The 25,172-nt window shown below is 36.9% G+C and overlaps 1 protein-coding gene across 12 annotated transcripts in view; it reads right to left on the bottom strand.

Moving 5' to 3' along the window:
• Positions 1-25,172, bottom strand: part of afdna (afadin, adherens junction formation factor a) — a 125,987-nt gene that overhangs the window by 51,080 nt on the left and 49,735 nt on the right. For 7 of the 12 annotated variants that reach the window (XM_067384319.1, XM_067384323.1, XM_067384325.1 and 4 more), the window contains exons 2-13: positions 17,901-18,096; positions 17,074-17,186; positions 14,884-15,044; positions 14,449-14,609; positions 12,863-13,020; positions 11,730-11,823; positions 11,114-11,248; positions 8,529-8,623; positions 8,162-8,415; positions 2,825-2,894; positions 2,629-2,735; positions 471-526 (exon numbers count right to left, since the gene is read on the bottom strand). In XM_067384319.1, the coding sequence (XP_067240420.1) occupies positions 471-526; positions 2,629-2,735; positions 2,825-2,894; positions 8,162-8,415; positions 8,529-8,623; positions 11,114-11,248; positions 11,730-11,823; positions 12,863-13,020; positions 14,449-14,609; positions 14,884-15,044; positions 17,074-17,186; positions 17,901-18,096 (1,600 nt within the window). The remainder of the gene's footprint in view (positions 1-470; positions 527-2,628; positions 2,736-2,824; positions 2,895-8,161; positions 8,416-8,528; positions 8,624-11,113; positions 11,249-11,729; positions 11,824-12,862; positions 13,021-14,448; positions 14,610-14,883; positions 15,045-17,073; positions 17,187-17,900; positions 18,097-25,172) is intronic. The other 5 variants (XM_067384320.1, XM_067384327.1, XM_067384324.1 and 2 more) reach the window with 1 other exon arrangement.

The following is a 25,172-nucleotide window of genomic DNA, read 5'->3' as shown; positions in this document are numbered from 1 at the left end:
AATTTTTCCTCACACAAAAGAACATCTCTGTCTCCCACCACCAAGTGGCATGGTGGGACAGTTATATATTATAATTCTTTTTATGAACAATGATTTTTCCAGAGAAAGATTTAGATAAATAAAATATAAATCATCTTGAACTGACTGAACACTGATAGAACAGGTTCTCTAGCAGTCATCAATACTTTCCATCCATTGATCTATGATGCAGCTAACCATTAGTGATTTCTATTATCAGCTTGCTGATTTGCTTTGTAATCGGCACAGCCAATGAATGCACAGCTATGCTGTGTCTGCAACACCCAAGAAAAGCCAATGGCAAAACATGTACACAAATAGAAAGTAAAAAAGCCACAACACACCAGACAAAACACATGATCCATGACCTAGTTAAGGTCAGAGGGCACAAATAGAAAGGAAAACAGCACAAAATCAATCAGTTTTGCTTTGTAGATGGATGTAGTACTTACAGTTTTCCCTGAACTCAATGCTGGCTGGCAGAGTGAGCTCTGGGCCGTCCTGGGACCTGCAGGGAAAGAACTGTTGTTCGATGAACCAGTTAAGATAGGACAGATTGACACCACTGTCTACAGACGCCCACCGCTCCAGAGACCCCGCTCCTGTCCTGCCGTACAACATCCTGTCACAGATGTCAAACTGTGCTGTGCGTGTGTGAACGCGTGTTCTCATCTCCACTGGATTATTGATGACAAGACTGAAGCCAGGTGAGCGGCGGGCTCAGGTGTCTCAGGTTCAGACAGAGGGACAGGGTTAGGTTACATATAGAGATCTGTACCCGGCACTGACTCCACAGAGACCCTCACTGAATGATAGCTGATGTGCACAAAACCTGCTGTTACTAAAATTGAGAATGCAACTGACATGGCACTGTTTCTGTGTCATATACTAAATCTATTTTTTATCACGTTATTCGCACTAACTGCAGAGAAAATTATGCAGAATTCTGAATGTATTTAAAGTCAACTTCACATCAAAATCACCAATAAACAAAGATGGCCTCATTTTTTGCATAATTCAATTTTAGAATAATAATGAATTTTGCAAGTATTTATAATAATAAAATAATGTGTATTAATAAAACAATATTTTCATTTTATTATTATGATTATGATTATTATTATTATTATTATTATTATTATTCATTATTCATTATTAATGATTCATTATTATTATTATTATTATAATCATTACTTTCTGAATAAATGTCCCTGGTCTTATTTTGCAGAATTCAGTTATTCTCAAAATTATTTGAATTATTTCCTCTTCCATTTGGAACATTATAGACCTACACAAAAATATTCTATCATTTTCATCTAAATATTCTCAGAAAAAAATAAATAAATACATATTGTGAATTGAAAACATATTGTGAATGTTTAAAATTTAAAATTAAAATTTGTTAATATGACAGGCACTACATTCTTATTCCCACCAGGATTTTGCTATTTATATAATATAATATAATATAATATAATATAATATAATATAATATAATATAATATAATATAATATAATATAATATAATATAATATAATATAATATAATATAATATAATATAATATGTGGTGGCAATTTCCAGAAATTTGCAGGGTATTTTTTTTTTTATAATTAGGATACCACATTTACCATATACATATTATTTTATCTTAAAACAACCTATGGGCTATATTATTTATTTATTTATTTTGGAAAGGGGAATAGTGTGTGGTGCACAGCCTGACCCAGTCTTCACAAATCTGAAATAATAATAATAATAACATATTTTTCAAAATTGTGAGGCTATAAGCTAACTAGCTAGGCTAGTCTGGTGGTGTACTATCTAGCTTTAATAACATGATCACTTACAGTGGGCAATATGACCAAAATCTTATAAGCAACAAAAATAAAAAGCAAAACAAATACTCTTTTTAGTACTATCAAGCATATTATACTTTTTATTTGCTCATTCATCCATGTTTCTTAATCGTTTCACCCAGACAGTCCTTGGAAATGATGTGAGACAGCAGATGAGAAATGTTCACTTTTGCTTTGTTTCACACATGTGCGAAAAATAATGCATTGTAACTTTAATTAAACTAGGGATAGGTCAATCAGATAATTATAATACATTATCTTTTAATTCCTGCAATTATTTTGCGGTGAAATGGCAAATTATGTATGATTGCTAAAAATGTGACATTTTGTTGATTTGTTGATTGCAGAACCAAAAAAAGAAAAAAAAGAGGAGGGACTGAAAAGCTTCTTTTTTTTTTTACATTTTACTAGGTACATCAAGAATAACTTTTTTTAGTCCATTTTTCTTTTTTCAATTTTTTTGTTTAAACAAGGTTTCAATCAGTTCTGTGTAATATCTAAAAACTGATCAGAACAATAAAGTCTGAAAGGACATAAACAGATGAGACATTAAACAAAAATAATTTGTTGTACTAAATAATTACGCATATTATCTTGTCTTTCTGAAAAATATGGGAATGATTGTGATTAAATATATTAAATTATTAATGGTCTAAATTCTCACCTTGTAAAAAAAAAAAATATATATATATTTTTTCCGTTCAGGCTTGACTATGAAAATACGGCTCAACTGTTAGTGGGCCAAGTCCTTACCTTCCGTCATGTTTGCTAAAGTCCTGCTGTTCTCCTCTGATCATGGGCTTCACCAGGCCTCTTTCACTGTTGTTTCCCGATCGTTCCATCTCCAGCTTCCCTGAGCTCTGAAACCACCAAATATCCCATGAGATATACATTACACCACACACAAATACATGTATAGAGATTCGAATGAAGCAAGCAGATGTGACACCTTGCTTGTAGGAAGAGCAGAGCCACTATGAATGTCCCCGTGAAGGTCAAAGGTCGTCTCTGGGACACTTCTGGGACCGAGAGAGACAGACACAAAAAGAAGGGGGGCGAGTTAAAAGGAAAAAGCAATAATTTCAGCAGATGTCATGAAAGTAAACCGTGTCCGTGGCCAAACAAACAGACCTGCACACGCTCTAAAACACACAATTACATTAAACCTGAGCTGAATGGAAAGTCAAACAACAGCAGCGACCCACAGCCTCACGAACACCCGGATACATGAGAGAGAGAGAGAGTGTGTGTGTGTGCGTGCGTGTTTTTGTAACACATCAGGACACAAATTTGTATAATGACATGGGTATGACATAGGTATTACAAGGAGAGGGTGACTCATGAGTACATTACCCCATGTTCCCATTTTTCAAAAGGCTTATAAATCATACAGAATGAGTTTTTGTGAGAAAGTAAAAATGTGCAGTTTTCTGTGATGGGTAGGGTTAGTTGTATGGGTAGTGTAGGGTGATAGAAAATACCGTTTGTACAGTATAAAAACCATTACGCTTATGGAATGTCCCCACAATTCACAAAAACAAACCTATGTGTGTGTGTGAGAGCTCTGAAGACAATCAATAACGCGCCGACATTCTTACCAGGCTAAATGAATGAGCAGGAATCCCACAGCCTAAAGATACACCCGCACAGTGTTTGAACAAAATTATACAAATGAAAAGTACCGTAAATGACATGATTAGAAGGCAGCAAACTGCTACCGTGTTCAACAGCTGTCAAACAGCTGTATCCAGCTCTCTGTGTTCAGATAGAGACATAGTCTATCCAGGTATCATCTGTATTGCAGCTTGGGTGTGGGGCAGTGTTCAAAAAGCTCAGTATGAGCAATGACATTTCCTGCTAGAAATGGTTTATATATTAAATAGCCATGTGGTAATATCCGTTTTGGATAATCCAGAGAATTAAATACTTTACAAATTAAAGGTACAGTACTTTTTTTGGAACTTGATGGATGCAAACCAAAAGATATGATTATTCTGATAATATATTAAGCTTGGCATCAGTGTGAAAACAGCTTTATGTTATGTAACTCCAAACAGTACAAGTAATATTTAAAATGGATAGTTCTCATTTAGATCAACGGAGCCACAAAAAATGATTGTGATGATTTATTTTTTTAAGTGTCAAGTTGTGACATTGTCAAACATAAGCAAAAAAAGAATATGCCTTACATCCCTCTCCTATCTTGACTTCGAGACACGTCTTGCTCTGGATTTTCACTTAACTCCATGTTTCTCACTCTTGCATGTAAATAATGTACAGCAGTTCTGCTCTGATAGCTGACAAACTGATCTACTGCCGTATTAACCGAAAAGCAAAACTGTTCAAAGACAACCTAAAGTAGATATCATATCCCTAGCTATTGAAATAAAAGATTTAGATGTGCATTGAAGATGTGCAGTGCTCTTTACAATATACGATATAAAAGCAGATTTACAAAAAGATTTTTTTTAAATAAAATTAATTCTTTTAATCAGCAAGGATGCATTAAATTGACCAAAAGTAACCGTAAAAACATTTATAACATCACAAAGGGTTTCTATTTGCTGTTATATTGAAAAAAGTCACAGTTTCCACAAAAAAATTAAGCAGCCTAACTGTGTTCAATATTGAGAAGCTTATTTGAATGATTTCTGAAGGATCATGTGAAACTGAAGACCGAAGTAATGATGCTGAAACTTCCGTTTTGCCACCACAGGAATACATTAAATTTTAAAATATATAAAAATACAAAATTATTTTAATTTCTAACAAAACTTGTTTTTACTGTATTTTTGATCAAATAAAAACAGCATTATTGAGCATGAGACTTCTATTAAAAACATTTAAAAAAATCTCAGTCACTAACTTTTGAACAATAGTGTATTTACAACATTTCTTTGCATTAACCTTCAGTATAAGTACATTTTTGTATATATTTGTACATATTTGTACAACACAAAGTCAGAAAAATCAGATATTACAAGGACTGAGCCCTTGTCTGATCCTTCCCATCAGCAAGCTTCCCTGTCCTGGAATGAGGACCGCTGTAATCCAGTGGAACATCAGGACATCAGATTAGAGATTTCTGCTTACTGTCACAAACACGTTCGCTAAGTGACGACATGTTTTCACATTAAATTAATGCAGGAAATGAACCTAATTGAACCTAGACATTATGAACAAATGACCTAAAATGAACAGATTTAATTACAGTGCATTCACATGCTTGCATGCCAACAGGATCTGCATGGAATACAGGCTAGCACAAAATTACTTTGTAGAGTTGCAGAAAAAAAAAGTCAACATAAGAAACAGGAATTACAACTCTGAAAGAGCTTTATAATGCAGCTACACAGGGCATAGCTCACATGTTCTAACAGACAGTCATAATCTAAGTATAAACTATTACTAATGAGGAAGGTTTGGAAATTAATGTTATGCAATTAATGTATCATCTCTTTTTCCCCATTTCCCGAGGCTACGTTTGAATACACAAGAATTCATATTATCAGGGCTTGACACCCGCCGACCCGCCAAATGCGGGTGGATTTCAGCAGTGAAATATATATATAGTATATATATATATAAAAAATATAATACATACATTTTTCAATTGTCGCCTTTAAGACATATGAACTAATAAACTAAGTGCAATGTTGTGTCAAAAATATAGATTTTTCGATGCATACTGTAACAATGTTGAAATATCAGAAAAGCTTCCAATACTCATTTTCCGCAGAAAAGATACATGATACCAGCTGCGCTTTCTCGCTCTCTCACTCCCCTCACTCACTCATTTCATTTGCTCCGGATGAATATTGTTGATGTTACATGACTGAATTTCAGCGTGGAGTTGCGTGTATTGCGCATAATTTTGCTCATTCCCGCAGACTTTGTTCTCACACCCAAAGTTTGTGCACAAAGCTGCCTCTCAGAACTAAATTGAGTTCTTTTTTGCTGCTTATTGCACTTAAACAGTCAAATACACACAATATGTCAAAATCCCAAAGGGGGCAGTTTTTCCCCCATAGTATCAAAGTCAAAATTGTGGTCAGTGAAAATGCTGAGTGGCTAGTAACTTTGGAAAACCACTAGCCACAGTGGCTGGTGAGCAAAAATGTCGACCCCTGCATATTATATATAACACACAATTTTACTGATTTTACTGTATTTTTTATTAAATAAATGCAGCCTTGGTGAGCATCAGTAACTTTTTTTGCAAAAACATTAAAAATTCTCACCAACCCCAAAATTTTGAATGGCAGTGTTCATATAAAATGTTGACAACATTACTAACAACAATATTTGTCCATTTTTTTTTTTTTTTTTTTTTTTACATTTCATTTTATTTCAGTTTTCATTTGCGCGTGTTAGTAAAAATTACATTAGTGAATCTTTAGATACAAGTCTGAAAATACCATGTCAACTAACCACTAAGAAGAAACTATGTTTAAGAGTTTAAAGAACACGAATATTTAAATATGCTTTTATAATTAGATAAACAATCCCAAAACTGTAAAAAAAAAAAAAAAAAAAAAGCACACTTATAATTAAATCAAAGTTCGTGGATAATAAACACTTCAACAAATCTTCATAATCACCTGATCACTCAAGTGTACAACTCACATAAAACGTGCATGTACTCACCAGGACAGCTCTATACTCCTTCTCTTCCCTGTATGATATGCGTTACAGGGAAGTACGCTGAAGTGTGTGTGAGCGTCACTACTCTCCGCCCTGTCTCAAACACTTCACCAGCGTTTCTCTCTGAAATGACACTGGGACACACCCCTCTCCAACCCACACTGATCAGATTATAGAGTCTCTCTCCGCCTGTGGCCAACATAACCTTCCGCTCACCCTCGCCCTGTCACTCTTCCAGCCTCTTTTCCAGCAATTCTCACAGTAAAGGCTGCGTTTAAGACTAGAAATCCAAGAGGACAGTCACTGCAGAGGACACCCACGGGCAAAACCCTTAAAACTCCTGTTGCCATGGCAGCAGAGCATCCCATAACACAACGCACACTGGTCAGATATAAACGTCATAAACAGAGAACAAACAAACGAGAATGTGCACATAAGGCGCTTAGACATCTAAATACTGCCATCTAATGGCTCCACAAGTGCAAACCATCTCATGAAAAACAGTGACATATTGGTACACTTCTGTTGCATTTTGAAGTCAATTTTGAAATGTTAATCAACCTTTCTTGCTCAACAAAAACAGTCATTATATAACAGTGCTATCATTATATAAAGAAAACCATTCCCTGTTTTTCCAGACTCCAATTTTGTAGATTGTTTTGCAACTTTTGCTAACATGTAGAATGAAAAATGACAAATGACGCTTTGCACAAATTTGAGATGTTTTGTGAAAGCGAGCTGACGCAATAAACAGGCTCTCCTAAACTGTAGTAATATGTAGATTTGAGAAGTCAGATTAATTTAGGTGAATCGATCATACAAATGGTTCATATGAATCAAACAGTTCAAAAGAATCAACTCATTTGATTACCTCTGCAGAAGTCCAAGGTGTTTTATACACCATTTTTGTAGTTAAATGCTGCTATTTAACATGTTTGTGGCAGTATATAGAAAATGAAGTGTTTTTCTTGTTTTATTAGTTGCATATTGTATAAATTTATCTGTTGATTCTTATGCTGTCCTAAATAAGATCCTCCAAAAAAATCATATCTGACAGTAAAGACCATAATACATTAAATACTTCATAGTTAGCTGCTGCTTCTTTTTTTCTTTTGTCTTTTATTAAGAGTAGCTTGTCTGTAGTTTAACAACTAAATAAGTAGTTGGCAAGCTTGCATTTCAAAAACACTTCCCTAGCGCTGTGTCTAATGTTACACAGAACAACAGATGGTTCATTGTGCAACTCTGTCACTGCTGGTAAATAAAAGATCCATAGTAGTCTACTGTTGTCTTTCATCAAACTATATTAACACCTAGCAATACATTAAAAGTTGAATATATAGTATATTCATGAATACATACAGTATAATCTCATAAAGTGATATATATACACACACCTCTAATCTGCCTAAACAGCTCTAATCTTCTAATCTAAACATCGACATCATGTTTTTTGTGAAGCTGCTTTGAAACTACATGTATTGTGAAAAGCACTATATAAATATGACTTGATTTCTGACTTTTGTATGGTTCTCGGAGTTCAAATCTTTCTGGACACATTCAATCAATTCAATGTAACTCTAATCAGCTTATATTTGTTTTTCAGCTCTACATGGGTGCTTTTAAAAGGAAAATGGCTCACCCTGATTTGTGTCTACCCTTCATCATGGGCCCTGGGTCTCTCTTGGACATGCTGTGGTCGTAGCTGGGGTCTACGAATTTGAAGACGTGAGTGGCCCCGAACTGGACGGTCACGCCGCTGCGCAGAACCGTTGTGTCAGAGATCCGCTGTCCATCCACAAACGTCTCAGCGTCCAAACTGACTGGGGTTACAGTCACCAATCCGTCTGCATGCATCAGGTCACAGTGGTGAGGCAGAATCCCAGGCCCGAACAGCTGTGGTGTGAAAAAAAAACAAAAAACTATTTCAGGGAAGTTTTAGGACTATGGATGCGTTTTCACTGTTGTACACTGCAGCTCCAAAGATGTAATTTAAGAGTTTTCCTTACCTGGATGCTTCCATCTTCACTCCGTTCAGATCCGACCTCAGTGAGGCTGTGCTGTAGTCGGTAGAGTTTGGGTTTATCCCTGGAGTCTGACCCATCTGCAGAGCAGCCACAGAGCAGTGAGACACACACATTTGCGTTTTCTGCATACTCATTTGATTCAAAACACAAGCATGAGCATGTTGGCACAACCCATTTGTGTCACTTCCTTGCTTAAGGTCATGTAATTAGGGATATGCAAAACTATATGTTTCCATATTCATCTAGTCAATGGGCAAACTAAACTACTGTATAATTAGGCTGTTTTCACCCCTGAATGTAAATACGCAATTCCTCCGGGAGGGTGTTTCAGGGTTGTACAGTATGCTAATTAAAGCACTGCCTCTAAAAATACACTCCCGTTCACAATTTTGAGGACAGTTTTTTTTGAAGAAATGAAAACTTTCGGCCTTAAACTTTGTGCATAAGAGACTTCTAAAAACATGAATAAAATTGACACCAAACTTTTGATTTGTATTCTATATAAATGCTGACCTCACTAATCAACTAGTTAGTTCTTAAATGACTAGTCGACCCTCATGACACATCCTCACTAATAATTGTCAGGTACATTCCATGTACACTATGCAAAAAAAATAAATTTTTCATTTATCTGAAACTTGATCACAATTTTGGGATTTTTGCGAAGAAACAAAGTACTTTTATAGGAAATCTGGGTTATAAATGATGATGGGATGGTTAGGTTCATATTTTAAATATTAGATTAGTAAGATGATTGGCAATTAGGAGTTATAAGCAAAATGCAAAGCACAAACAGTAAAAGAAGGAAATAGGATTTAAATAAGTTTTGTATATGTTATATAGACCGACATAGTTGAAGTCTTTATAGAGTAATTTTATGGAGAAATTCTGTTGAAAAATTAAAAAGACAGCTTTTTTTGTTTTTTTTTTCTTTATAATAACATGCACTGATGAATTGTGCAAAATAAAACCAGGAACATGCATTAAAAAAGTAAACAGTCAAATTTAATGTCATGTTGACTTTTAGATAAGCCATTTTTAACCATGAATACATGGTAAATAATACCCTAAGATATTTAGCAATTATGTAAGAGTCTGAGTGAGCAATGCTGGGAACTTTCTATCAATACAAGGAACAATGTGCTATAAAACTAAATGCTTTACCAGAAAATACCACATTCATCTTCTCTAGTGCCAACAATCAGACCACATAACGGCAAACATTACTCTTAGGGGACAAAAAAAAATGCAAATAGGTCAGTTTTCGCTTTGCAGAAGTGTTTGTAGTTTCTCTTTCCAAGTGTGTGAGAGAGAGATAGATTTGGGGGAGGGGTGGAGGTGCAGGCAGGTTTGTGTTACCTTCATGATGGCGGTAGTAGTAGGCATAGTGACTTCCTCGCCCTAGGACGGGACACATGCACAGGAGCCAGGAGCAGACAGAACGGCGGATACACACGCCAACAACACGCCAGAGAGAGAGACAGAGTGAGCAAGAGAGACAGAGAGAGGAAAAGCCAAGGAGTACCAAACGTAGCAAGAAAGAGAAAAAGCGGCATAAGCAAGTGGTCAGTCTGTCTGCTGACACAGACTCCAGAGATGAGTAAATATGTCAATCAATTTCCAAGCCCCAAAATGTGTTTCCAGAACCCTCATGATTACCTCTACACCGTATCTACACCGGATTCGGTTGATGAAAGTCCTGTTTCTATTTTTGATGCTATATAGGTGTAACAGTACATGTATCAATCCCCAACTCTCACGGTTCGGTGCATGCAGTCAGACGACTAATACAGTCATCACACTCCAACCCAGAAAGGGGTGTGCGCGGTAATGCACCGCTGTTTATGTTTAGTTTTCTCTCCCCTGCTGTCCCGAACCCGTACTGAATCAACAGTGACTTCAATAACGAGGTACATACCGAACCATCATGATTGTGTACTGTCACACCTCTAATATATATAACCCAAGTAAAATAAAATTTTTATGCCAATGGTTTTCCATTTGAATGCTTTCTTTGTAGGCAGCCTTAAGTTCCTGCAGTTGCGATGCGACGTTGGTCGCTTCCAGTGTAGACACAGTGTCATTACACATCAGGAGAGTTTCTGCTCAACTATTTGCAGTTAAAAAGCATTGGTTATAAATGAGTTAGTTGTGGGCCATAGCGCGGGGGGGGGGGGGGGCAGTATGCAAGCAGCAGTTAGACTGAGAGACAGCGTTAGTGAGGGTCAGATCTACATGATGTGAATTTCCAACTCTAAAAAACATCAACTCGACTGAAACTAAGGTGTATTTTAAGGGGTCTCACTAGCTGACTCTACAGCGGTCCAGAGACTGAACTCAACTGTTGGACACAGCTCTACTCAAGCATGAATGTCAGTGGGCAATTGGTGGGCCGCTCTTCATAGCTGTCACATCAGTGCAACTGAAACTCTAGCGGAGATTTAGATCAGCATGACTGATCTACGAACAGATCTGCTACCATTCAATGACACACAAAAACCTCTGTTTCTGCTCTAATTTTCCTCATAAGTGGATGTGATGTCATTGTGAATGTTTGTGTGTGTCACCTGGGCTCAGTTCAACCAGGTAGGGCAGTTTCTCAGGAGGAATGGATCCATGCTGCCCCATCCGGGTGTCAGGCTTACGTCCTTTTCTTGGAACGTAGTCTGGAGGACGCTTTTTCAGCTGGAATACTAAGGCCTCTGTAAAATGGACAATTTTGATGTAATATCACATTACAGTCAACAGGGGGTTCAAGCTGGTGTAAATGAGAGGCTTTTTTATTATCCAACTCCTCCTTTAAACGCAATTTTAGCATGTAAAAGCAAGAATTTATAACTAACAAAGAGTATCTACACAACCAGCAAGTTTTTACAACTGTTTTCAACATTGATGACAATAATAATAAATGTTTCTTGAGCAGCAAATCAGCATATTAGAATGATTTCTGGAGGAAGCTTGTATCAAAAATATATTACATTTAAAATATATTAAAACAGCTATTTAATATTGTAATACTTTGTATTTACTGTATTTTTTATCAAATAAATGCAGCCTTGATGAGACTAAGAGACTTCATTCAAAAACATTTAAACAATCATTTGAATGATAGTGCAAGTTCAAAAATAGTCCAAAATTTGTCAGAAAATGACAGCAGAATAAGAAATGGTGTGTGTGACTGACCTTTATCACTGGTCCAGTCTCTGAGGATCTGCAGAGGGCAATCTGTATCATCTAGAATGGTCTCCTTCACTGGTTTATCATTTGCATGAATCACCTGCATAAAGTGAACATGCACACACTTTAAGAGTTTAAAAATAAAATTTTGTTGCCTGGAGAACTAATAAAGTTGGACTTCTTTGGCAAAGCACACTAATATTTCACAGTTCGCACTCCAGGTAGGCAGTAGACACCTGTTTTAGTGACAGATACACACTCCCTGCCACGATTTAACAGCAGCTTAATGGACAAGCCGAGCATGTAATTAAAATTGGCCAGAGTGATGGGAGAAAATATTACGATGGCACACTTCTCTCAGAAACTCTCAATGTGATTGGCTGAGATGGTGGCTGAAAAGAGCTGCCGAGCAACGGCACCGACAGCCCAAGGTTGACGCTTTTGTATCAGCGATGTTTGTCATGTGCTGACAGCAGAGATTAGACCGGCCACTTCAAGCATATCCTGCTCTCCTCCTCTACACTTCCTCGTTATCCCCACGTATATATCTCTATCTCTCGCTAAACGTGTGCAGGCGGGGCACACTAGAACTGCACAATTCAATTACTCTCAGCTGAGGTAAAGCAGATGTCAGATCCTGGCTTTAATCTGAAAGACAAATCGTGCAGTGGCCTAACGAAATATGCTGGATTTGATCACCGGAAGAGGAGGGATCCACTGAGGGAGACTGACACGGAAGGGACGTTCAATCTGATTAATAACTCTACAGCAGACCAACATGGCATGTGCAACCACAAAATTATGTTAAGTTAAATTAAGTTTCAAAGATTTCAACAAAGGGTCCATCATCATTAAAGTTCTACATATGCCTTAAATGTTCATTAACTACACATTTTGGCTACATTTGAGACATGTTATTAGGGATGCGCCAATATTACAAATTTGGAAAATACAGATAAGCCAATAAATATGCACTAATATCCAAATTCGATAATTTTGTCAACATCTGTGAAATTAAATATAATATTACATCCATCCTGTAGATTTTTAAAACACTGTCGATGCTGCACCATCAAATTTATCATAGGGAAGTCTCTGAAAGCATTCCCTTGGAAAGTTAACACTGTGTAAAACCTCACCTGGGCGATGCAGTAATCTCTAGGGTTTTCCTTCTCAAGACCATATTTCTCCAGAGCCTCGGCGACTGCAAAGTCAGCCATATCAGTAGTTGAGAGCAGGATGGTCTTGTAGGGAATGTTTGGCTTCAGACTATCAGCGTAGATCCTCAGAGTCCCTCCTAAATGAGAGAGATATTGTCAAAGAGAATTAACAACTAATAGTGTAGATTAGCGGTATACTGATATATCGGCGAGGCCAATTAATCAGAAGATACTTGGCTTTTCCAGATTATCAGAATTGGCTGATAATCACACATATTAACTTAATATCTACCTTGTGTCAGCTCCAAAGACAGACCGATATGTTGGCATGGCCAATTACTTGGCTAATACTTGGCATTTTGAAACCTTGCGTCAGCTTAAAAACCTGACAGCATTGTCAATGTATAATGCCGTTTTACGGACAGAACAGAATTAGCAGAAATTTTGTTCCTAAAACACCCTCCCTAATATTCGGAATAATCATTTTGGTTGTGCCCAATGTAGGTTGTAGGATTTTATTAGTATCGCAGCGTGAGAACTCAACACTGGGATCTAAACCCCGCCGCATGCTTGACTAAGCCTCTTTAACCAGTTCACACACTGCTTAACTCTTGCCGGACGGCGGGAATATGATGAGTAACTGGGAGACTCCCTATGTGTGTCACATTGAGGATTTGCCTCTGGTCTAAACCCTCGGCAGCAGACATACGTTATTATCCTGATTACATAAGCTTGGAAAATCTAAATATCCAAGTCTGTCCAGAACAGAAAGGCTATTTTTGGTGTCAGTGTAAACAGAGCTAGAATATAAAGTTTTATGTTGAGGCTTGGAATGGTTTCCCACTTGAAAGTAGGTGGTTGTTTGGCAAAAGGTCCCAAAAAGTGCAACAGACCTGCCAGGGTTCTGATTTAGTGCTCTTATTATAACATTTCAGTTTACGGTATCCCATGGAGACATACTGCTGACATCATAGCCCATTTTGGATGAAAAACAAACGGAAGGTTTTTTTTTTTGGACAGAATGATTTCTAGATCCACATATAGACCTTGTGCACCAGAGAAATGAGCAAGCAGCCATCTTTAGAATTTTGTGTTTGAACTTCTGTTTTTGTGGTAGCTCTATATTCGGTTCATTCACAAATCCTTAAGACATTACCTACATGCTGTGGAAATAGAAACCAGAAGACAGAACACAATGTGGAGGGCTGAAAAGGGGCAGGGCTATATAAGGTCTATATAGCATTAAAATAATATATTTATATATTAATTGTTCAGAAATGCTGTGAAAAGAACATAAATTCAACTTATAATGCACCTAAAATGTTTTTATGCTCACATTTGTTGTCAGAAAAACAACACGTTCTGAAAGAACTGCTAATTTTGTCATAAGTCTTACATATGCTCTGTCATGATTGGCTACCATTTTCGCATGTGAAATGAGTAACAACGCATTCTACTGAATAATCTGCTATGTAAATATGGGTGTTGGTGTGTGATGATAATGATAATGGGTGTTGGTATGTCATGGTATGTAGATAATATTTATGTAGTAGAGCTGTACAAACCTGAGTCTGGTCGACCATCTCCGCTGCGGAATTCCTGCATCCTCTTCTCCAGCTTCTGTTGTCGTCTCCTCTTCATCACGACCTCGGGGTTAGAAATGGTCCGTGTGAAACTAGTCTCTGGCATGTCTTTATATACTTCAGCAGCCAACCTGGAGTTCTCTCTATCAGAAAGAGAGCCATTGACAAAAAATACAGACAAATAAGGTTAAAGACAGTCACAGAAATGAGCTATCCAGCACAACACCACAGAAAGAGAAAACAAAAATGTTCTTTCATGAATGCTTAGAAAAAATGAAACAAAAAAAAGCTGAGTGGATTTAGTTTTAAAGATGCTCTTATATGATTTACCCACAAACTGAGTCTTACTAAATCCCTTTTATTCGACTGTTGCCTTTATGTGCCTGTCTATCATACAAGGCAAATCCTAGTTCTCACCCATCCTCGCGGTTCAGTGTGTGATCGTCTCCATCTGGAATTCTGGAAAAGGCTTCCTTCTCCCTCTTCTTCTCTTTCTTCTTCTCCTTCTTGGACAGTGTTCTTTTGAAGTTCTGGATCACCCCCTCCTTCTCCTTCTCAGGGCCATTTGTCAGTGCTCTCTGGTGGAGAGATTGAGAGGAAAAATAAAGAGAAAGAGAGATGTTGAGAAAAACTGCAATGGGATATCAAGCAGAGTAGGTTATGGCTGGAACCACACAGATTTTATTCGGAATAGGAGAATTAATCTGGAAAATTCTTAGCATCCTCTCTCATGTTTATTTGTTCTTCCCTTATTGGAACCATACATGAATAAACTTTTAAAATTAAACTGCATATTAACATTTGATTTGATATTGCTTTCAGTTTCCATTTAGAAATGTACTTTTAAAATATTTCTGTATTAACTTTTATTATAGTACTAAAGGTTAACAATATTATTAAATTATTATTTTTTTAATTTAATATTTATCATAACTATTTGTAAAACAAAAAAATGCATTATTATTATAATACTAATAATTAATATTTTTCATTTTTAAATTACATTTTTTATTTAATATTTAAATTATTTATTTAAATTATTATTATTATTATTTTTTTTACTTTTGCATTAACTATTATTATAAGTTAAAGGAGGGAGAGACTAATGCTGATTTATGTGGAACAATGCAGAACAGTTATCAACACAGTTGTGATTTTGCAATGCATCATAGGAAACATTCCAGAACATGTTACAAGGGAATTTCAAAATATTGCATTATATGAATGAATAATAAAAGGTCAAAGCAAGGATTGCAGAGTTCATATTCAAGCATCCTGAACAAGTTACTCTACAAGAGAGTGGGCAGACAGATGTCACAACACCACTTCAACTCCACATCATCAAATGGTTGAGCTCAAAGCAACCGAATAGCTAATTTTAAGAACATTTAAAAGAGAAACATAAAAGCAATCTGTCCTAAATTACTGAGATGAACCACTATTTGCACACTCTTGGTTATACTTTTCCACCTTATTTTGCAATGTGGACGTTAGTTATTTCTGTATTCATTAGCTATTATAGATTAACTACAAGAATAACAAAGTGCAGCAGTACAGCTGTATGTGTTACAAACAAGTGTGTTTAGGATTAAGATAATAAATTGAAACAATATAACACATACCAGTCTGAAATAGTAAGCAGTCTAATGGACAGTTTTTGTACAGCTAAAATAACTCTAAACAAATGACATGAAACCACGCACGTTCAAGTTATAATAAACCGTATCCAATTTTATGTTAAAAATAAGGTAGATGGCAAAATGCATTCTGATAGATGCTCATCTTTAAATAAATGTCAGCTTTCGTTCATCTCTTGCAAATTATCTGTAGCAGACAAATGCAAATGTGCTGTTCTGTGTGAGTAAAGGTTTGTGGCAAATCTAAGGTGACAAAAACATGAATAAAACAGTGACACTGGCATCTTCTCATCCTGAGATGTACCAAGTTTTAGTGTTAAACAGTTGCCACAAGTACTTATGTTAATGATTCAAACATACCACGATTCAGAGGGTGGAATCCAACTTTAATTCATAATGAGCAATCGAACCAAGTGTGAGAACAGCCTAAAACGCAGAAAATTTTTGGGATCCATCACCCACACATCTAAACACACATTCTTGCACACTCAGACAGTCCTAGCTCTGAGTTTATGTCTCTTTGGGGAGTATTGCTGCATACAACACTAAGAGCCACTGAAGTGGAGAGAGAGAGAGAGAGAGAGAGAGAGAGAGACAGACGGAGTAAAACAAGAAAAGAAAAAAAAAAGAATTGAACTGCTCCAGTTAAGCGAGGAAATGAAGTGTCTGCTGATGCCTGTGTGTTTGTATGTCCTGAGAGGGTTTTTAACTGACGTGCAATGGGCCGGCTTGCGGAGAAGATGGTTTTAGGGGCCGTCTGAACAGCAGGGGACTAAAAAAGCTGTTCCAACATAACCAAGAGCAGAAAACTCAACAGGAACAAACACAGACACCCTCAGTGAATCATTACAAAACTACAGTTCCTGTATTCAAGCAGAACAAACCACAGAATCAGGCTCTTTGAAAGTGAGTTGGAGGGGTGGGTTTCTTTTCGATCTTTTGGTCTGGTCTCTCATCCATATTTCCTCACCTTGGGCATGATGTCATTCTCATTCTTGAGAACGAAGCGGCCCTCTCTGTCGTCCTTGTTCCAGTTCAGCTGCACGACCAGTGGTTTCTCGTCCAAGTCCAGTTTCCTCTCTTCTGTCACAGAGACGGATTATGCCAGTCAGAAATTCACCTCTCTATAGACTTTAATCACAGTAGACTGAAACAAAAATTAGGCTACTGTCCCAATTTGTCTCATTCTTTTCTAAATTATTGCATTTAACTGAATGTGATATTACTCAAAAAAGAGCTTTTACAGAAATGTGTTCTGCTCATGTTTTGTGAATGAGACCAAAAGTTGTGTTATTTATGGATATTTTGTGTATTACAGATCATTTTGTCCACTTGAAACTTGAAGAAAGTCACATATATTGAATAGACTATAATTCAACCCAGTACATCCGATTCAATACTAATTTTTTTGCCACTAATTAGTGATACTGCAAACAAAAAAGAAGCCTTCCTGACATATCGTACATGCTAAAATGATATTAGAAAGGAAGAGCAAATATGAAATGTGGCAGCAAATGCAACCAGATACACTAAAATTTAAATATTAAGGCCAGAAACATACTCTGGAATCATGCAATGTTTCATTTCGAGAACAATATGAAATCGAGACTGTATTGCTAAGCGTCCGCATGTATTCAGCGCTGACGAGCATCATCTTACAGACCCCAAACTTTTGAATGGTAGTGTATGTTTCATGGCAAATTCTTTATAACTTGTTGCTTCTGAAAGTATTCATTTTAAAAAAAAAGTCACAAAATAGCATTTTTATGGGGTGTTTTTTGTGTTCCCATGACTCACCGCCACTAACATGGACCTCATAGAGGGAGTATTTAGGAGAAGACAGCATTCTCATGTCAGGTCTGAACTTTTCTGCCAGTGTCTCAATCACATCCTGCGTGGTGGCCGTGCTGGACACTCGGATACACTTTGTGGCAAAGTTCCCCGCCACACGGTCCTGGAAGTAAAAGCGCATCACGCCATGGAACTCCAAATCCTGAAAGAAGAAAAAGAATACAACAACAGTCAGTTCATGTGGTTTCAACACTCATCCCTCTACACTCAGTATATACACCTTTAAAGAGCAACATTCAGATTCACATTCAGCCTGCCGCAAAAGTTCATCTCTTGCCCATCTGCGGTTAAATCTAGCAGTAGGATACATCTGTGTTGTGTGAAAAGACGAGCAGCTCTGTGTGGCAACATTAAACTCGTAACCTGCAGCGGAGGCTGATATTTGAGCTGACCGAGCAGGATGTATCTGGGACGAGAGGACAGCAGCCTTAGGACAACAGCGAAGACGTGCTTGAAGAAGCCTTTGTGACTGTATAATAGAGGAGCAGGCTATCAGCATTCACTGATATTGTCTGATTATACCACAGCAATATGAGCATCAAGAGCGTTTTACACTCATCTCGATGAGCTGTAACACCAAACCACATATACACAACTCAATCACATTACATGCTGTCGTTTCCGGACACACCCGACCGCACGCCTGCTTGTGTGCCACAGTGTCTTACAGATGAGATTTCTGGACCCTCAGGGTCATGATGCAGCACTTATGAAAACGCTTTAAAATTAAAATCGTCGAGCACAGACATGAATGAGGTGTGATATTACTTTTTTGTGAGATGAGTTTTGAACAGACAAGCCCCAGTCAAATATTCTTAGGAATATTTAAAAAAGAAAGTTAATAATAATAATTTCTCCCTATTCACAGAGTATGCGTGATCTCGAAAGCGAAAGTAAAACGATATATATACAATATTTAAATTAGTTAAAACATTTCAAATGGACCTGCATACTATTTTTCTAGTCATGTATTTCATCACTGAGGATTTCTTAAAATACTGTGCAAAAATCTCATCTCGTTCTTGTGAACTCAATCTCGTGTCTCATCACACCCCTAATCTATACCATAATGGAAAAGTAGATAAAAATGGCATGAAATAGCCATTGCAATGCATTTAACTCCTATTAGATAACACTTCTTAGTTAAAACAGAATATTCCGCAGGAACTTCAAAGAATTCATAAGGATTTGATTTGAGGCTGCTGCACCTTTTGTCCAATGAATTTCCCTGACTTTTTCAAGATCTTTACAATCGTGGAATTTATCATATGTACTGATAAATAAACTGAAAAATGAGACCAAGAGCCTTTAATAAGAAAATAATTTTTTATAGCACTTTTCACAACCAATGTTGCTTCAATAGCTGATTTAGAAAAAAAACAGTGTATTGATGTATTTAAAGCCCCTAATGAGCAAAGAAAAAAAGACTCCTATGCAGTGGAGGGAAACAAAGGCTCATTTCTGAGCATAATAAATACATGAAACACAGATAAGGGAAAACATTTTGGGATTCTAATTCCTGAAATGTGAATGTGTGTGCGAGAGGTGTGACTTCAAACATTAAGAGAACAAATGCCATGGCAACCAGAACAATGAGTGTCAGGAGAGTCACCATGTGTTTCCTCAAAACACAAAGGGCCATTTCCTGTCAGCTCTAGTGTGTACACCAACTTCAGCCGGTTTGATTCGATCTGTAACAAAAGGCCTAATAAAGAAATAATCAACTAGCATTACAGTGAATTTACCACAGTTATGGGCTGCTGCTAGACACAATCACGATAAAAATTAATAATAAAATAAAATGAAACAAAAATGTAAATAAAATAACAAAATGCATCAGTTACAGAATTTTTAAAAATTAATCCGATTTTTACAACCAGAACTGTTCAGTTTACAATGCTGGACTGTACTAGACTTCAAATTGTTCAATTATCTAGCATGCACAGACACAAGAAGACAGCTCAAAAGGCAGGACCAACTCTTCAGCTTCACACAAGAATGTCTTTGAAGCACGGTAAGAGGGTTTGCTGATGAAAAGGAGACATATGAGTGCTACGGCTGACTGTTTGCCCCCCGCCGTCCCACCTTTGACCTTGGAACTCTAAATCCTGCTGGAGAAAACTCATCCCAGCTTTATCATCTTGCATTCAGAGAGACGCACAGTCTGAAGCCCTGCACTGTGCCGTGGAGCTCATAAATCAGTTATGGGGAGGGTGGCGGCCTTTCATCTCTTATCCATTTGAATTTCAGGAATTCTGAATTTGAGTCAAACCTTCCATCCAGGCTGCTATCATCACGCTCGTCTGCTGAGGACCATAAATGTGTCAACTGTCACCGCTTTCGGCATATGGAAAAACACATGTGGAGCAACTGGAGAAATATCAGTGGTGGAATTTGAAAAATTCTCAAAAACCTTGACGATACCTGATCCATTCAGGGAAGCCGGGTCCCTTGGTGGTGGTTAAATTCCAGTTTTCACGCATTACGGTTTTCCAGAGGTGGAAACTGCACATTTGATAAACCGTACGCTCTATGCATTGAAAGATCCTTTCAGGCACAGTGTCAAAAAAATTACATTTGCAAGGAAGTGCCTATGTATGTACGAAATGGTGAAATCATACCAGCAGGGGGCGATGACAGGTTATTACAGCCTTCATGCAAATCGCCAGACAGTTTGACAACTACAAGCTTATGAGCTCATAGGTCCATCTCAAAGTGGAGAAAAGCATAATAAAACATGTCAGTGGAGAATTTCGGTCAGGCTTGTGGTGACCCGACCTGACGATCACTCCCAGGATAACTCAAAACACATGGGACTGCAGCCACCTCCCAATTCACACACTAGAACACATTTTTAAAAGCCTTTATCTATCCTGAAAGTGACGATTAGTGACAAAGGGACAAGATTTTTCATATATGCATTGAAATGTGGTTGCTATGATGTTCTGGATTGTTTCTAATTTGTTATATTTACATGTGGCAGATGCTATAATTCAAAGATGCTTCATTCATTCAAGGTATCGTTTATCAGTTTATGCAGGAATCAAAAACATGATTTTGGCATTGTTAGTTGCATTCTATTCTGCTATCTGCCCTAAAATGCCTTGTTCAAATCAGCCTGTATAAGCAATAATAATGGTGATGCTTGTCTTCGCCAGTAGGTTCCAAAAAATGCTGTCATCAGTACAAAACAATAGCAGAGAATGCAAACAGGCTAATCTGCTCACCACACACCGCGTATGACTAAAGATTTCCATGTACCAAACCGACAGTTGAGATAGGACTGAGTCAACAACTTCAGCCTGCATCCATCTGCAACGTCTACATACAAGAATGGCCTTAAAGACCACAGGGTCAGTGTTCATCTCTGCTCGAGCGCAATTAGCATACTAATAGCCCAGCTCTGTTCTTGACGGTCAGGCTCACTGATGTGCAAACAGTCTCCCGCCTATCAATCTCTATAAAGAGAAACAAAAATCAAACTTTTAACACCAGCAGGCCTCGGTTGGCTGCTGTAGTGATCAGTTTCATGGGATAGTTCGCCCAAAATTTAAAATTCTGTCATCACTTTCTTCTGCTGCTCCACCAGAACTACCTCAATGAGTTAAAAAGACTCATACCATGGAAAACAATATTTTTCTTGCTCTTCTGAAACAAAAGTATGCACAATATATCAGGATCATATTACTGACTTTTTATGTTCAATGTTGGTATTTAGCCTAAATGTTTATACTTAATGCAACCTATTTTCAGTTTTTAAACTACTTTTGCTGTCATGTAACACTAACTTGAAACAATACCATCCCTTTATCGCTTTAAGAGGACTATTTCTGGGAAAACATTCCCTCATACAGTACATTATAATGCTGTGATACCTAAATACATTTTAGCGTCACAACATTGTTTTGAAATTGGAATTGTTTTTATTGATATTTTTAACAAAATAGTATAGGATTTAATTAAATTCTATACTATTCTATTCTATAAAATTCTATTCTATTCTATAAAAATCTATACTATTCTATTCTATACTGTTAAATTCTATACTAAATTCTGAATTTAATTAATATTAGCTATAATAAAAATATAATTTACATATTAAATGTAACATTTTATTTGAAAGTTTAAGTGAAATAAAAAAATAAATGAAAAGTAAAAACTAAATAAGAAGAATTATTATTATCATTATTTAAAAAAATAACAAAGAAAGAAATAGGTAATTCAGAAAAAAGTCTTAACCACTAACAAATTAACATATGGCCACCCACATTTAAATTTTACTCCATATTTAGTTTTTAGCAACTTGTCCGTGTCTTGATGAACAACAGTGTGATCCATGCAGAGGTTTCTGACAAAAACAGAGGACACTTACATATAGAAGTATTAAATGTACAGTAGCAAACAATATTAAATTCTAAAGGTCTGTATGAGGGTCAAAAATAGTCATCAATCTTGCAGTGTTCTTGACTAACATTATAAGTAGACTTCAAAGAAAAATATAAAATGTTACAACCGGATACAATATGTCCCCTTTAATGTTCCCATAATTAAAACCAGGTAAAGTACTAGAGAGGTCAGCGGGGCCATATTAAGTTGGTTTAAAAATGCAGTTAAGCAGAGAAAGCACATTCCTGCATATGCACCTCTCACCTCTGACAGAGGCTGATCCCGGGGGAAATCAATGTGTTCAACAGGTCTCTGACCTGGATTAATGCAATGGGCGGCGTTAACTCCACGTCAGCAGGACACCTCGCTCGCAGAGACAGAGGGCAAATTCCCACCACGTAATTAAACCAGACAAACGTTTTGCTGATTTTACCCCCCACAGAAAATGTCTGGGCCTGCAGAAGAAACTAGTGAAATAATGTATTAACAGAGTGCACTAGATTCAAACTTTTGCTCTTTAACAGAAGAAATTAGAGTTAAAAAGGAAGCAGTGGATTTTGCTGTCCTAAATCAGATGAGGAAAGACCAAAGCAGAAGTTGAACATATAATTACATCCGAGTTTACATGAAACACTATGTAAACAACACTCTGAAGCCTTATAAATACACAATGTACAATGAGAGAGAGAGGAATGACAGAGAGAGATGGAGAGTGAGATAAGCTAAAGAATGTCAACCCAATACGAGTGAACAGGAAGAGGAAAAACTGGACCGCAGAGAGAGTGAGAGAGAGAGAGAGCGAGCAGGTTTGTCCTCTTCCTTCTATGACTCTGAGGGAAAGAGAGCTGACCAAAGTCATATCACACCCCACCTCATTTCAAAACCTGACAGATGAAAGCAGGAATTTCAGGCAAAGCATGTGCACTGCACGTCATTTTTAGTGTTGGCAACTGTTCTTAGGAACAAGTGACAGGATGGGTGCAAGGATGGACAATGATCATGCTTCTGTATCAATAAACAAAAGCAGTATCAAAAATAATTGAAAAAATAAGTAATATTAAATAAAATAACATAAGATAAAGACATTTTTTGGCTAACACTAAAATAATATATAAATATCTCAATTCGAAAGTTGAACTTTACAGGCACTCCACAGAGCCTCTCCATTCTGTACTGTACTGTCATGTCATTGTGTAATGGAAAGAAAATTTGACTTGTTCAAATTATAGACTCACATTGGCAGATCTATATAGTATATCTATAGTCTCAAATAAAATTTATTATCAAACTATCAGTGTCATTTTAATTATCATCTGTTGACATGATGCTGGTGAATTGCAGAGCTCATGCAAACATATCCACATCGGTAAGATCTGCTGCTTTCTCACCGCTGTCATTTTTTTGTGTTTATTGTCATCTAAATGTACTGGGAAGTTTATTAAAAGTATATCGCTGCAAAGGTATTTCCAACTTCTTTTTATTTCCAAGCGAAGGATGAAACCGAACTTTGCTGTGAGAATATCAGGGCCTTGAATCATGTTCAGTCTCTTGTCCGTTTCATGTGCAAGCATGAGGAATACGTTGTTGGCTGCAGTTCACTGAATGGCCACTGGTGTTGCAAATAACAAGGGTTTCTGAATTCTACATAGCTCGTTTAACAAGTTACTTTTTATTCCAGGAAAACAAAGACAGAATGTGTGATTCTGGCAGAGCCACCTCAATTTAGTTTATTAGTAACATCTCCACCCACATTCATCTCCTGATGATTAGTCATTTCTATCTATGAAACTATTACAACACTGTTTCTGGTATAGTGTTAAATGATTCACACACCCATAATGCTTCATTCAGTGTGGTGGATGTAGTAACCGTGTACTCCACAAAGGCTGGGTCAGGGTTTATTCACAAGTCTGTGACAGAGTTGTCAGATAAACAATGAGCCATGGATGAGGTAAGCGTGTGGAAATGCAAAACATGTGACATCATAGGAAGATAAACACCACAGGACCACAGCCTGAAGCGACAGATCTATAATCACAGGTTTAAAAGTAGGTTAATCACCACTGTGCGCTTTAAAACATTGCTGCTGTGCGTAAGAGGACTGAAAAAAAGTGACATTTCTAGAGGAAAATAATCCAGCAAAGCTACTATTTCAATAAAGAAACTTAAGAAACAGGCAACACCAGAGCCTACAAACTATTAGGGAGGCACAGATTTAGAGATACAAAGTTCATACTTTGTAAAATGAGTCACTGATATGAATGCATAAGAAAAAAATTAATAACTAGTTACTGCTCAGCCTGTAACCTGGTATAGAAGATTAATATACAGATTGATATGGGAAAAAAGCCCTGATATTAGCTTTTTCCGACTTCCAAAATAATAATAATAGTATTATATTATAGAGTCAGTAAAATGTAGTCAGTTAGTAAAATGTTTGAACTAATAATCATGATAAACAAGAAACAAAAGGCAAATGCAAAGGCTAACAACACAAAATGAGGAGGATGAGGTGGACACATCTGTCGATGAGGCAATGAAAGCATCTGTTCCATTTGACATCAAACCAGCACTGTTTAGCTCTCTGAGGAGCTCTAAACAAATGTGACAGAGCTGAGAGTAGGAAACAGAAAGATGCTGCTTTGAGAACAGCCATATAATTAAAAATGGACAGAGAATGGGAACAGAGGGTAGAGAGCAGTTGGTATGTGAAGTTGGGTCAAAAAGAGTGTAAGGACTTCTGTTACTTTCATGTTTTAACAGACACTGCTTGCGTGTTATCATTCTTCAAAGCTCTGAGCCTGTGGGACTGTCCTGATTAACACTAAACTC

The sequence above is a fragment of the Chanodichthys erythropterus genome, chromosome 4 (assembly GCF_024489055.1).
Source record: "Chanodichthys erythropterus isolate Z2021 chromosome 4, ASM2448905v1, whole genome shotgun sequence".
Taxonomy (NCBI): domain Eukaryota; kingdom Metazoa; phylum Chordata; class Actinopteri; order Cypriniformes; family Xenocyprididae; genus Chanodichthys; species Chanodichthys erythropterus.
Note: the sequence above shows the minus strand (reverse complement) of the source record. Positions and strands in the feature narration are given on the sequence as shown.